This window comes from Lepus europaeus, chromosome 19, assembly GCF_033115175.1.
Source record: "Lepus europaeus isolate LE1 chromosome 19, mLepTim1.pri, whole genome shotgun sequence".
Lineage (NCBI taxonomy): Eukaryota > Metazoa > Chordata > Mammalia > Lagomorpha > Leporidae > Lepus > Lepus europaeus.
In genome coordinates this window covers 1,407,477-1,421,739 of record NC_084845.1, presented here as the reverse complement: position 1 = coordinate 1,421,739, position 14,263 = coordinate 1,407,477, and the positions used below count along the sequence as shown (strand labels likewise).

Below are 14,263 nucleotides of genomic sequence, written 5' to 3'. Positions count from 1 at the left end.
CTCTCTGCTTATGGCCTGGGAAAGCAGTAGAAAGATAGCCCAAGTGTTTGGGCCCTGCACCCGCATGGGAGCCCTTGAAGAAGCTCCTGGCTCCTGGCTTTGGATCAGCTCAGCTCTGGCCATTGGTACCATTTGGGGAGTGAACCAGCAGATGGAATACCTCTCTCTGTCTCTCCCTCTCTCTGTAACTCTGCCTCTCAAATAAATAAATAAAATCTTTTTAAAATGTTTATTCATGTATTTGAAAGGCAGAAAGAGATTGAGATTGATACTTTCCATCTTCTGGATCACTCCCCAAATGCCCACAAGAGCTAAGGCTGGGCTAGGCTGATGTCTGGAGCCAGGAAATCCATCTATGTTTACCCATGTTGGTGGCAGAGACTCAACTACTTGAGCCATCACCTACTGTCTCTCAGGCACATTAGCAGGGAGCTGGATCAGGGAGCTGCCTCCCAGAGACAGCTCAACACACTGTACCACAATACTCACCCCTAATTTAAATGCCTGACCATAAAAAATATTGGTCAGGATTGTTGAGATGGAAAAACAAATCAGCTATTGTGGAAAGCAATTTCTTTAAACTTTTTTTTTTTATGATTTATTTATTGGAAAGACAGAGTTACAGTAAGGCAAAAGAGAGAGAGGGAGTCTTTCATCTGCTGGTTCACTCCCTAAATGGCTGCAACAGCCAGAGCTGGGCCTGTCTGAAACCAGGAGCCAGGAACTTCTGGGTCCCCCATGTGGGTGCAGGGGCCCAAGGACTTGGGCCATCTGCTGCTGCTTTCCCAGGTGCATTAGCAGAGAGCTGGATCAGAAGTGGAGCAGCCAGGACACAAACCAGCGCCCATATTGGATGTCAGCACTGCAAGCAGCAGCTTTACCTGCTACGCTACAGTGCCATCCCCTGGAAAACAATTTGGCAGTGTCTTTTTTTTTTTTAAGGTTAATTAACTTATTTGAAAGGATGAGTTAAAGAGAGGTAGAGAGAAAGAGAGGTCTTCCATCCACTGGTTCACTCCCCAGATGGCTGCAACGGCTGGAGCTGGGCTGGTGAGAAGCCAGGAGCCAGGAGCTTCTTTCTGGTTTCCCATGCGCGTGCAGGGGCCCAAGGACTTGGACCATCTTCCACTGCTTTCCCAGCCCTAGCAGGGAGCTGATCGGAAGTGGAGCATCTGGGACTTGAACCAGTGCCTATATAGGATGCCAGCACTGCAGGCGGTGGCTTTACCCGCTACACCACAGTGCCAGACCCTTGGCAGTGTTTTATCAACATAAACATACACTTAACATATTATCCAGAAACCAAATTCTTTAAGATTTACTTAAATGAAATGAATACACTGATTTCTATAAAACCAGAAGTTGAATGTGTAGTGAGATTGTTCATCTATGGTAAAAGTCATGGTGAGGATAACATTTGAAGAAGTATAAGGTAGTAAGGAGAGGCAGGCAAATTTGTTTTGTTCATTTCTAGTAGCTTTAAATTTTCTTGCCTTATTGCAATAGGTAGAAATTTCAGTAGGATACTGAGTATGAGCAGAGTGAGAATGTTTTTCCTTTACTTCTAGTCCCAATGGAATATTCTAATAACGGAAAATGGGGCATATTTTTTGCTAGATGACTGTTGAGTTTAATTTTCAGTTTTTCTAAAGTTTTATTCATGTGATAGGTAGAGTTACAGGGAAAGAGGGACAAAGCGAGAGATATTACCTTCCATCCTCCCCAAATGGCCAGAACACCTGAGGCTGGACCAGACCGAAGACAGGAACCAGGAGCATAATCCTGGTCTCCCATGTGGATGCAGGGGCCCAAGCATTTGGGCCCATTTCTGTTGCTTTGCTAGGTGTATTATCAAGGAGCCGAATTGGATGTGGAGCAGCCAGGACTCGAACCAGTGTCCAAATGGGATGCTGGCATTGCAGGTAGTGGCTTAACCTGCTGTGCTACACCAGCCCCTATTGTCTTTTTAAAGTAGATAACCAGGAGTTTTCCAAATAGAAAACTGTCATCTGAATAGTGACCATCTTGGGTCTTCCTTTGCAATCTGTACATGATTTCTTCTTTTTTTAAATATCACTTGCATGGACTTTCAGTGTAGTGTTATATACAAGCTGTGACAGTGGACAGCTCTGCCTTCTTCCTGATATTAGGGGAAAGGCATTCAGATTTCATCACTTAGTATAAAGTCAGTGTTTCAGGAAATCTTGGTATACAGCAGCGAGCTGCTGATTGTGAAAGATACAGAGAGACCAATCAAGGAGGCAGACAAATTCAGGATATGCAGAGTATGTTTATTTGGAGAAGAGCATGGTCTCAGGCCTTTGTCAGACATGCAGGTCTTCACACAACCACTCCATGGTGACGACTTCATATTTTAAGCTAGACAAAGGTAGCCTGCAGCTAACTTAAGCACACTAGGATTTTCTCAATAAATATTTGTATTCCAGTCATTAGATAAGGGACATCCCAGGGTCTGGCCAGGGGAAACAGTCCTGGCAGGTTATCTTAGTGACTATCTCATGAGCCTTGGGCTGACCATTGGTTTCCTAAAGGGCAAGATGGTGGTTATGACCAAAATTCAAGCTGAATTCTTACAATTAGCTTCAAAGTGTTTTTAAGATTTATTTATTTATTTGAAAGGCAGTATTACAGAGTGGCAGAGAGAGAAAGAGGTCTTCCATCTGCTGATTGACTCCCCAGTTGGCCATATCTGCCGGAGCTGTGCTGATCTGAAACCAGGAGCTTCTTCCAGGTCTCCCACGCAGGTGCAGGTGCAGGTGCTCAAGGACTTGGGCCATCTTCTACTGCTTTCCCAGACCATAGCAGAGAGCTGGATTGGATGAGGAACAGGCAGGACTTGAACTAGCACCCATATGGGATGCCAGTACTGCAGGTGGCAGCTTTACCCACTATGCTACAGTGCTGGCTCCAGCTCCAGGTTTTTTTTTTGTTGTTGTTTTGTTTTGTTTTTTTTTTTTTTTTAAAGATTTTATTTACTTGAAAGAGTTACACAGAGAGAGAAGGAGAGGTAGAGAGAGAGAGAGATATGGGATGAGAGAGAAGTCTTCCATCTGCTGGTTCACTCCCCAGTTGGCCACAACGGCTGGAACTGTGCCAATCCAAAGCCAGGAGCCAGGAGCTTCTTCCAGGTCTCCCATGCCAGTGCAGTGGCCCAAGGACTTGGTCATCTTCTGCTTTCCCAGACCAGAGCAGAGAGCTGGATAGGAAGTGGAGCAGCCAGGACTTGAACCGGCACCCATATGGGATGCCAGCACTCAGGTGGTGGCTTTACCTGCTATGACACAGCACTGGCCCCAAGCTTCAGGTTTTTAATAGCTGTCAGGAGATCTCTTTGAGGTTTGACTCCAAATCTTTGACAGCAATTACCCAGAGTAAGCATCAGTCCCCACGGGTGCTGTGGTTTCAGTACATCCCCCAAAGTGTATGTGTTGGAAATGTGGTGCCCGGATTGATAAGTTGATGGTATTTGGAGGTGAGCTCTTTAAGAGTTAAGTAGAGTTAAGTGAGGTCATTAGAGTGGACCCTGACGATGGGTTTCCAGTTTTACTCAAGAGGAAGAGTGACCTGGGCCGTCATGCTCCCATTGTCTGCCCCACGTAATGTCCTCCACCTTGCTATGCGGCAGCATGAAGGTCCTCACCACATGTCAGTAGCTCGAGGACCTTCTAGCCTCATAACTGTGAGACGTTTCCTTTCTTTTTCAGTTATCCAGTCTGGTATTATTATAGAACTCACCAAAATTGCCATCCATGCTTATTATTCCAGTTTTGCTCCAAAGGATAAAACTTAGGAACAGCAAGGTGGAAAGTATATAGGGCAAGGTCTGGGGGAGCATAGTATGGACTTGCACGCTGGCTCCCCATGGAGTCAGCCCATGTCACCCTCCTGGTATATCCATGTGTTCGGCAGCCAGGATGCTCCACCAAGCCTCAATATCCAGAGTTTGGACGAGGGCCTTATTTTGTAGCCATGGTTGATTCAAGCGTATCCATAGGACTGAACTCCATCACTAGCCTGTCTCCCCTCAGTGTTTGGTCTGGCTTAAAGTTTGAATCCTCTAATCACATGCTTGTGTCTTTCTGGTTTAGCAGCCCTCATTCTGAATCTTTCTGTGAGTCCATCATGAACTGTCATTTTTTTTTTTAAAGATTTACTTATTTACTTGAAAGTCAAGAGTTACACAGATAAAGAAGGAGAGGCAGAGAGAGAGAGAGGCAGGGGGGTCTTCCATCCAGTGGTTCACTCCCCACATGGCCACGATGGCCAGAGCTGTGCCGAACCAAAGCCAGGAGCCAGGAGCTTCTTCCGGGTCTCCCACGTGGATGCAGGGGCCCAAGGACTTGGGCCATTTTCTACTGCTTTCCCAGACCATAGCAGAGAGCGGGATCAGAAGTGAAGCAGCTGGGACTAGAACCAGTGCACATATGGGATACTGGCACAGCAGCGCTACCCTCTACGCCACAGTGCCAACCCCCATGAACTGTCTTATCTAAGACTTCAAGTTTTATCATTGTTTTAGTTTTTGGCAGAGTTTAATAGAATACTAATTACTTCTTCATTTAATAACTGGTAGGATTCTTTAATGAGGCCATCTTGACTTGAAGTTTATAGTGGAAAGGCTTCTTCTATTCTGTTTCTTATTGACTGAACCTGGCCAGTTGGTATCTTTCAGTGAATTTTTTTCAAATTTCAATTTATTAAGAATAAGTTTTTAAAACTGTTTATTTACTTGAAAGGCAGAGTTACGGAGAGGCAAATGCAGAGAGACAGATCTTCCATCCACTGGTTCACTCCTCAGATGGCCACAATGGCTGGAGCTGTGCCAATCTGAAGCCAGGAGTCAGTAGCTTCTTCCAGGTCTCCCACATGGGTGCAGGGCCCAAGGACTTGGGCCATCTTCTACTGCTTTCCCAGGACATAGCAGAGAGCTGGATCAGAAGTGGAGTAGCCAGGACTCGAACCAGCACCAGTATGGGATGCTTTACCTGCTACACCACAGCACCAGCCCCCGTTAAGAATAAATTTTTAAAATAATCAGTCAGCCATTATATGTTTTAGTTATCTAATATTTCATTATCTTTCCTTGCTCATATTTGTAATATGTGATTTCTCTTTTTTTCTGGGATGGCCAGAAGTATATAAGTTCTACTGATTTATTCAAGGTATATATTTTGGAGGTATATTGATCTTCTGTATGGATCCAAAAAATAAAAAAGAAACACTAAAAAGCATATAGAACTGATTATCAATATGTTGGGCATTAGGTAGAAAGCAATATTTAATAAGAAAGAGCAAACAAATGATGTGAGACACATGCCTGTCTAAGGTGCCTGTGAAAATAAAACTTCCAGGCCCTCATGTAAAAACAGAGAGCCCCAAGTGCAGTATCTGAGTTAGGGAGGCAGAGCTGTGAGTCTGGGTTTGTCAAGGTGGTTAAGTCTGTGGAGCAGAGTACCAGAGAGGAACTTTGTCAGCGTGCAGAGGGCTGTCCTTGAGGATTTATCTATGTACTAATCTGTTTATGCTTGGAGGAACCCACCAGGAGATGGGGAGATAACTGTGTATAGGATTTGGTGGAATACTTTTCAAGGCTCATACAGAGATAAGAATAGTTCTTGCTAACCAGTTTGAGTGGAAAACTTTCATAATTAATGAAGCATCATGTAGAGAAACAAAATCGCTGTATCTTGGTCCTGGGTGAGGAATTAGCCTCAAATTTAATAGCACATTCTAAAAATGGTTGGGATCAAATCTCCCCAAAAGTCATATTGCTTCCATGAAACAGAAAGAAAATCAAGAGTACCGGTGTCATATTTAGAATCCAACTCATTAGGAAGACATAATAGGAAGTGTTTATTCACCTAATAAAAAAGGCTTCAAAATATACAAAGCAAAACCTGATAGAATTGTACAGAGAAATCAGTAAGTCTGCTTTTATATTCAAAGATGTCAATAATCCCTTTCAAATAATGGACAGAGCCAAAACAAAAACAGAATATCAGTAAGAATATAGAAAGCTTAGACAATATTATCAACCACCTTGACTAGCTGACACTTGTAGAATACTTTACCAAACAAGAATATAATATACACTAATTCTGAGTTGACACACACCACCTAACAAGACAGCCTGTATTCTGGGCAATAAAGCAAGTCTCAAGGAATGTAAATAATTCACAAAGTGCTTCCTCTAAGTGAAATTAAATTAGAAATTACCAGAAAGATAAGGAAAATTTGCAAATATCTGGAACTAAAATACCCTTCTTAAAAAAGGGCTGTGTATAAAAGGAAAAACTAAAAAGGAGATTAGAAAAGATTTAAACTTAAGATGAAAATACAACCTATCAAATTTTGTGGGTGGCAACTAAAACAGTTCTTAGACGAATTTTAGCATTAAGTACTTGTATTTGTGCAGAGGGCTATCCTTAGGGAAAAAAACAAAGGTTTTAAGTAAGGAACCTCAGCATCTATGTTAAAAAGTAGCAAAAGAAGACAACAAATCCAACAAAAGCAGAATGTAGTCGTAAAGGTCAAAATGGGGGAAAAAACAGCCAACAAAACAGACAATAAGACTGCTTTAGGAAGATCCTTACGTTTGGTAAATTTCTAGCCAAACAGAGAAATACCGTTGCTGGTGTTGTGGTGCATTGGGTTAAGCCACTGCTTGAAATTCTGGCATCTCATATCTGAGTGTGAGTTCAAGACCAACCTGCTTGACTTTTAACCCCACTCCCTGCTAGCGCACCTGGGAAAGCACTGGATGATTACTCAAGTGCATGGGCCTCTGCCACCCATATGGGAGTTAGATGGTGTTCTTGGCTCCTGGCTTTGGACTGGCCCAGCCCTGGCTGCAGCTGCCATTTGGAGAGTGAATCAGCAGATGGAAGATCTCTGTCTCTCCCTCTCCGTGACTCTGCCTTTCAAATAAATAAATAAACCTTTTTAAAAAAGGGAAATACTGTATAAGTATAAACATTACTGGTATCAGGAACAAGAGTGGCATCACTATAGATTCCACAAGTAGTAAAGTAATAATATGTGAATATTTAGAAAAAAATGCACTTAAATAAAATATACTCCTTCAAAAGACACAAACCATCAAAAGTCACTGTGGAGAAAATATATGCATATGCCATGCATCCCATAATGATGGTGTTACACTCTAAGAAATATGCTGTCAGATGATGTCATCAATTTGCAAACATCCCAGAATGTGCTCACACAAACCCAGGTGGTATAGATCAGTCACTTCGTGTGGCCCCTTGAAGCAATAAAGATGCTCTGTAAACATGAGCTGTAGGAGGCTGCTGCCAGCACAACATGGCATCCTGTTTTACGTTTAACTTTCTTTATAAGTAGTATGCTCTAAAATAATAATAAAAATATGGTATAGCAAGGCTGGCGCCATGGCTCACTAGGCTAATCCTCCGCCTGTGGCGCCGGCACCCCGGGTTCTAGTCCTGGTCAGGGTGCCAGATTCTGTCCCGGTTGCTCCTCTTCCAGTCCAGCTCTCTGCTGTGGCCCTGGCTCCTGGATTCAGATTGGCACAGTGCGCTGGCCACAGCGGCCATTTAGGGGGTGAACCAACGGAAGGAAGACCTTTCTCTCTGTCTCTCTCACTGTCCAACTCTGCCTGTCAAAAAAAAAATATATATATATGGTATAGCAAATAAATTAGTAAAATAGTTTTTTTAACCAAGTACATGTACTGTGCATAATTGTATGTGCTATACTTTTATACAGCACAACAGGTTCATTTATACCAACATGACCACAAACACAAGAGTAGCATATTACACTTCAACTTTATAACTTTTACAGTGTCATTAAATGATAGGAAATGTTCAGCTCCATTATAAGCGTACAAGACTGCCACCTCTGTGCAGTCTCATTGAACAGAACAGCATTAATGACATTATGACTATAAATATGACTATATTTAAGTTTTTAAAAATTATTCAAGTTTTAGTCTATCATGGAAATTAAACTTGCAGTTAGAAACTAACACACAGAAAAAAATCCAGGTCCACATAGCTTCATTTGATAAATTGTACCTAACATTTAATGAAGAAATCATACCAATTTTTCACAAACTCCTCCAGAAAATTAAGGAGTACATCCTAACATTCTGTAAAGGTAGCATTTTGCTGACACCAAAGCTAAACTAGGCATCAAAGAAAATCAGAAACTAGTATATATATATATATATATATATGAATATATATACAAGTATTTTTAAGAAAAATATTGGGGCTGGCGCCGTGGCTCAATAGGCTAATCCTCCGCCTTGCGGCACCAGCACACCGGGTTCTAGTCCCGGTCGGGGCACTGGATTCTGTCCTGGCTGCCCCTCTTCCAGGTCAGCTCTCTGCTGTGGCCCGGGAGTGCAGTGGATGGCCCAAGTCCTTGGGCCCTGCACCCCATGGGAGACCAGGAGAAGCAACTGGCTCCTGCCTTCGGATCAGTGTGGTGCGCCGGCCGTGGTGGCCATTGGAGGGTGAACCAACGGCAAAAAGGAAGACCTTTCTCTCTGTCTCTCTCACTGTCCACTCTGCCTGTCAAAAAAAAAAAGAAAGAAAAAGAAAAAAGAAAAATATTGGGGCTATCACTTCTCGGCCTTTTGGCTAAGATCAAGTGTGTGTAATATTGGGTCTGGCATAATGGCAAAGCAGGTAAAGCCACTGCCTGTGATGCTAGCATCCTACATGGGCACCCATTTGTGTCCTGGCTGCTCCACTTCTGATCGAGCTCCCTGCTAATGGCCTGGGAAGAGTAGCCGGAAGACAGCTGAAGTCTTTGGGCCCCTGCCTTCCACAAGGGAGACCCATTAGAAGTTCCTGGTTTCTGGCTTCAGCCTGGCTCTTCCCTGGCCATTGCAGCCACTTGGGGAATGAACCAGTCGATGGAAGATCTCTGTCTCTCCCTCTCACTGTAATTCTGATGTTCAAATATATAAATAAATCTTTTTAAAAAATAAAAAATTAAACTCAATAATACAGAAAACGAATACATACATCTTGACTGAGGATTACCCCAGAAATGCAAAGTTGGTTTAATACTTGAAAACTAGTCTATTTAATTCACCATTAAAAGATTGAAAAAGGAAAAATAATCGTGATCACTATACTCATCAGCATCCAAAATAGTACTCACAAATCCATATTTTCCCACTGTAGAGTTTGCTTCCATCTTTTACTAGGATTAGTCAGTGATGCCTATAGGATGTATCAGAAATGGTGGAATTTTACTTTCAGGTTAAGGTTATAAAAAGATACTGCAGTTTGGCTCTTAAGTATGAGTTCTCTCTGGAACATTTGCTTTGGAATTGCATATAGCTCTCTACAATGGAATACTTTCAGCAAAAGTACAAATGAAAAGAAATGAACTTCTGAAATAGAACATGGGTGAATAAAAAACAATAGTGTATAATTAAAGAAGCCAGATACATTACACACTGAATTACCATATATATTACATATATACATATGTGTGTGTGTGTATATATAATATAAAACATTCTAGGAAGTGTGGACAAGCTTAGAGTAACAGTGATCAATGGTTGTCTGGGCAAAGATGAGGGAGAAGTCAGGACTATTGATATTTACTCTAACAATGACCTTAGCTCTAAGAGACACGTATGGAAGTCTTAAGAATTTCTGCAAACTCTCATAACAAAGCCACAGTGATGGAACATATGTGGGTGCACTTTTAGGAGGGTCATTTTCCCTGTAGTTTGTTGCAGTCCCCTTGTACCACCTATTGTTTCAGGTGACAGCCCATGATAGCTGCCTACCGAACAGACTTCAGGGATCCTGGCAGGTCCCAGTTCTCCTCAAGGAGCTGTATCCTCTGGGAAGAGGACCTAAATGTATGCTGCGCCCAGGCACACTAGGTTGTTACAACAATTTCAGGGTGACCTCAGCCACACCTGTTATCTTGACAAATAGACGAAACAAATAGGCTCACAAAGAATACCAATGTATTCTTCCCTAGGAGAGTTTAAGCAGCAGTGTAACTTAGACTGTCACTAGAATTGGAGCTCTTTGCCATCATACTATCACCTGTAAAACCAAGACACAGAGCTCTGGCAAAAGCTTTTCATTGCTTCATGCTGGCAGAGATCAACTCAGTTCTCAATTTAGCCCACAAAGTAAACAACATCCTCAAGATGTCCAGTCTAAAAATTAAGGCTTTTTTTTTTTTTTAAACCAGAATATGAGGCAGGAAATTTCAGGGTAGATGTCCTGAATGCTGGAAAAACCCATCACAAGTGCCATATGAAGCCAATAATGTCCAAAGGCTTCTCTACAAGCAGACCACAGAACAAAGCATACATCCTCCTGGCCTAAACTGCCTCATGCTTAAACCAGTGTGGGGCAGGAAGGGGCGAGAGTCCTCCAGGACCCCACACCACCAGTGATTTCCTCTAGGAAAGGGAAGAGGACAGAGACCTGCCTCTCTGAGCATGTCAGGATGACTTGTGCACAAAGTGGAACCTGCCACTATGAAGATAAATGACTTCTGTCAGAGGCACTGGTCAAGTAATTCCAGCGAGGGTCCTGGGCAGCTTCCAAAGAACAAGAAAGCTCTAGAACGCTTCCTATACAAGCGACATTCAAATCTCCCAGGGCGGGCAGTGTTAAGGTGTAAGATTAAACTTCTGACTGATGGCTAGATGGCTACACACGAAGGCTATTGTGGGAGCTCCTTTCTGGTACTAGTCATTTTGTCAAACAAGGAAATGGCATATTCCTGGCTATCCTATGACCTTTCTCCAGTGTGAACTTTCCAATGCCGTACAAGGGAAGCCCTTTGCCGGAAGGCCTTCCCACACTCACTGCACTTATATGGTCTTTCTCCAGTGTGAATTCGATGGTGCTGAACAAGTACATGCTTATGACTAAAAGCTTTTCCACATTCGCTGCACACATAAGGCTTTTCACCATTGTGAACCCTTTGGTGTGCAATAAGGTCAGAACTTTGGCTAAAGAATTTTCCACATGCAATGCATTCATAAGGCCTTGCTCCAGTGTGGACACTCCAATGTTTAATGAGTCTGTACTTGTGACCAAAGTATTTCCCACATTCACTGCATTCATAAGGCCTTTCTCCAGTGTGGACACTCTCATGCTGAACGAGAGTGGATTTGTGGCTGTAGGCTTTTCCACATTCATTGCACTTGTAAGGCCTTGCTCCAGTGTGCACTCTCTGATGTACAATAAGGTTAGAGCTGTGATTAAAAACTTTTCCACATATGCCACACTCATAAGGCATTTCTCCAGTGTGGATTCTCTGGTGCTGAGCAAGGATGGGTTTCCGGCTGAAGGTTTTCCCACATTCACCACACTGATAAGGCCTTTCTCCAGTGTGAACTCTCTGGTGCTGGACAAGTGAGTCTTTGCGGCTGAAGGTTTTCCCACATTCACTGCATGTGTAATGTCTTTGTCCACTAGAGAAGCCCTCCTCACATTTGGAGGCACTGCGTGGCTTCCACTCACTGCGGGGGAGCTGGTGCTGGAAAATGTTCGAGCTGGTTGGGAAGTCTGTACCACCTTCTTGCATAGAGATCATCTGTGATGTTTGGACAGGGCAGCTGTTCTCAAGCAAGGCCTGGCTCTTGTCCCTTCTAAAGGGCGTCTCCCCACGGTGTTGCTGTTGGTGCTGGTGAAGGTTTGCACTAAACCAGAATTGTCTCCCACATGGCACACTCATGTATGGTTTCTGCCCATGGTGTGCTTCCTGGCGCTCAGCCAATTGCAAAATGTCTTTCAATGCCAGGCCACACGTCTGATGGTGGGCATTCTGTATCAAAAAACCTCCCTTGCTGGTCCTGATTTGTGACACTCCTTCTCTAGGAACACCATTCTCAAAATGTGTCTCCTTATGTGCTATTCCACATGAACAACCTGGAAGCATAGAAATTCTGATGATGTATAAATTGACACAGTGGGGCCTCATATGTGTGTCTAATACAATTAAGATCAAGGTCATAGGACTACTGTCAGGACAAGGGCCTGAGCTTAAGTTGAGTAAAGTTCTGCTGAATAGCAGTTGGCATCTTAGGTAATGGACTGGGGGAGGCCTCAGGAGAAAATATAAACAAGGGACAGAGCACAGGAAGAGGCGGGGCCTCCAGTGATGCCATTCACAGTTGGATTCCCTTGGCTGCTGGGACAGGTGAGAGTTGTGCAGAAGGCTATGTGCATATGCAAGAAAATCAAATCACAGCTGAGTAGTTGATATTTAAAGACTACCTGGAGTATGCACATCTCATGACACATAAGTACAGGTCAATGTTGGAGAGCACTGCAGAGGAGACAGTAGAGGGGAATAGGGCAGATGTTGAGGGACAGGTGTAGAACAGCCAGAGGCCGAAGGTCAGAGCATGAAAGGCAAGTGTGTAAATGGGAAAGTTGACAGAAATAAGGTGTATCGCATAGCCTTGAATAAAAACTCCTGTGGGTTCAGAAAGGTTAGGGAATGGTGTGAACTCAGTCCTAACACCCAATCTTTCCTCAGCTCCCTCACCCAGGACACAGCCACCTACAGTTTCTTTGTCAATGGAATCATGTTTACCCAATCAGGTACCCTGGGCTCACTGCCCATCTCCAGTGAGGCGACTACATGGGATACAGAAGAGACATGTCCTAAAGAAAAGAGAGGGCAGGTGAATGGCCAGCACTGGTCTGGAGGAGCCACCCCATAAAAAAGAAAGCTAAATAGAAAAATTATCAGGGGCAGTGCTGTGGTGTAGTGGGTAAAGCTGCCATCTGCAGTGCCCGCATCCCATTTGGGCGCTGATTCAAGTCCCAGCTGCTCCATTTCTGATTCAGCTCTCTGCTAATGCACCTGGGAAAGCAGTGGAGGATGGCCCAAGTTCTTGGGCCCCTGCACCCACGTGGTAGACCCGGAGGAAGCTCCTGGCCCCTGGCTTCTGAACAGCCCAGCTCAGGTCATTGTGGTCATTTTCGGAGTGGACCAGCAGATGGAAGATCTCAAGCTGTCTCTCTCCCTCTAACTTTCAATAAATAAATCTTTAAAAAAAATAGAAAAATTATCTCAGAGTAGGGTTAATCCAGGTGTCCCCACAAATAGTGACCATCTGGTCCATGTAATTCCTCAGGCAAGCCACAGGAAATGTCAGGAGGGGCAGAATCTGGGCTCAGAGTTGCCAGACATGGATATGGACAGAGGCATTCAATCTGAGAAAGGAAAAGATGGAAAAGATCCACTAAGCTGACTGCAGGATGCTGGCTCCATCCCTATGAGCCTTTCGGACAGCAGGTGTTGGAACTGCTGAGGAACAGCAGGCAGTACACACACAGCTGAGGCGGTTTCCATAGCACTCCTCCAGGGAACTGAAGAAGGAGGGCTAGGCTGCCCTAGGAAAAGGGAGAAGGGAAACATCTACTCCAGGATCCTGGGGTGGGTGTGACGGCCTTACCCAGCGAGGCCGTAAGTGCAAAGTTCTCCAGCATCACATCGCGGTACAGGAGCCTCTGAGCCTCATCCAGGAGCCCCCATTCCTCCTGGGAGAAGTGCACGAACACGTCCTCAAAGTTCACCTGCCCCTGCCGCAGTGGGGAGAGTTGAGTCTATCAACAGCCTCTCTCCTGAGGACCCCATCCATTCCCCATGAGCACACACCTGGAAACTCTCCTACCCAACTCCTCAATTCAGACATACCAGGACCTGATGCCACTGGCATCTGTTCTGTCACTGTGCTCCCAGTGTTCACTCTGTTCACCCATAGCAACAACAGGGAGGTGGGCAGAAGGTACCATTTAAGCTCTGGGCTGGCATATGGAGCCCGTCTACTGCTAGCTAATTCTCCATGAGTCATTAAGATCATCCTTGCCAGACAACCAAAGCTGGGCATACCTTTCTCCTTTAAGACCAGTAACATGGCCCAGGTGCCATCAATCCAGTCCCAAGCATATAATTCTTTGGGTCACAGCTGTCTCACAACTGTGGCCCATCTAAACAATCAGTGACCTTCACCATCACCTTACTGGCTCACTCACTGCACAACCGTTGTGATGTGAAGATTTTCTCCTAAGCCCCAGTCTACACATCATCTTCTACCTTTTGGATGTATTCATTCGGAAACCCTGTAAAGAACTCCAGTCCCCTGTGTCCAGAAACTCACATGACCCCTCTACACAGTATGCTCGGAATATCTCAGACTCCTCTCATGATCACAAATAAGCTTTTCAAATCCACATGGAAAACTACTCTTAAC

General features: G+C 44.1%; 2 protein-coding genes across 2 annotated transcripts in view; one reads left to right on the top strand and one right to left on the bottom strand.

Moving 5' to 3' along the window:
- Window positions 1–14,263, top strand: part of LOC133748520 (zinc finger protein 773-like) — a 47,867-nt gene that overhangs the window by 17,694 nt on the left and 15,910 nt on the right. The window lies entirely within an intron of this gene.
- Window positions 8,301–14,263, bottom strand: part of LOC133748643 (uncharacterized) — a 72,021-nt gene continuing 66,058 nt past the window's right edge. The window contains exons 15-16 of the mRNA XM_062177575.1: window positions 13,466–13,592; window positions 8,301–11,927 (exon numbers count right to left, since the gene is read on the bottom strand). Of these exons, the coding sequence (XP_062033559.1) occupies window positions 10,783–11,927; window positions 13,466–13,592 (1,272 nt within the window). The 3' untranslated portion in view covers window positions 8,301–10,782. The remainder of the gene's footprint in view (window positions 11,928–13,465; window positions 13,593–14,263) is intronic.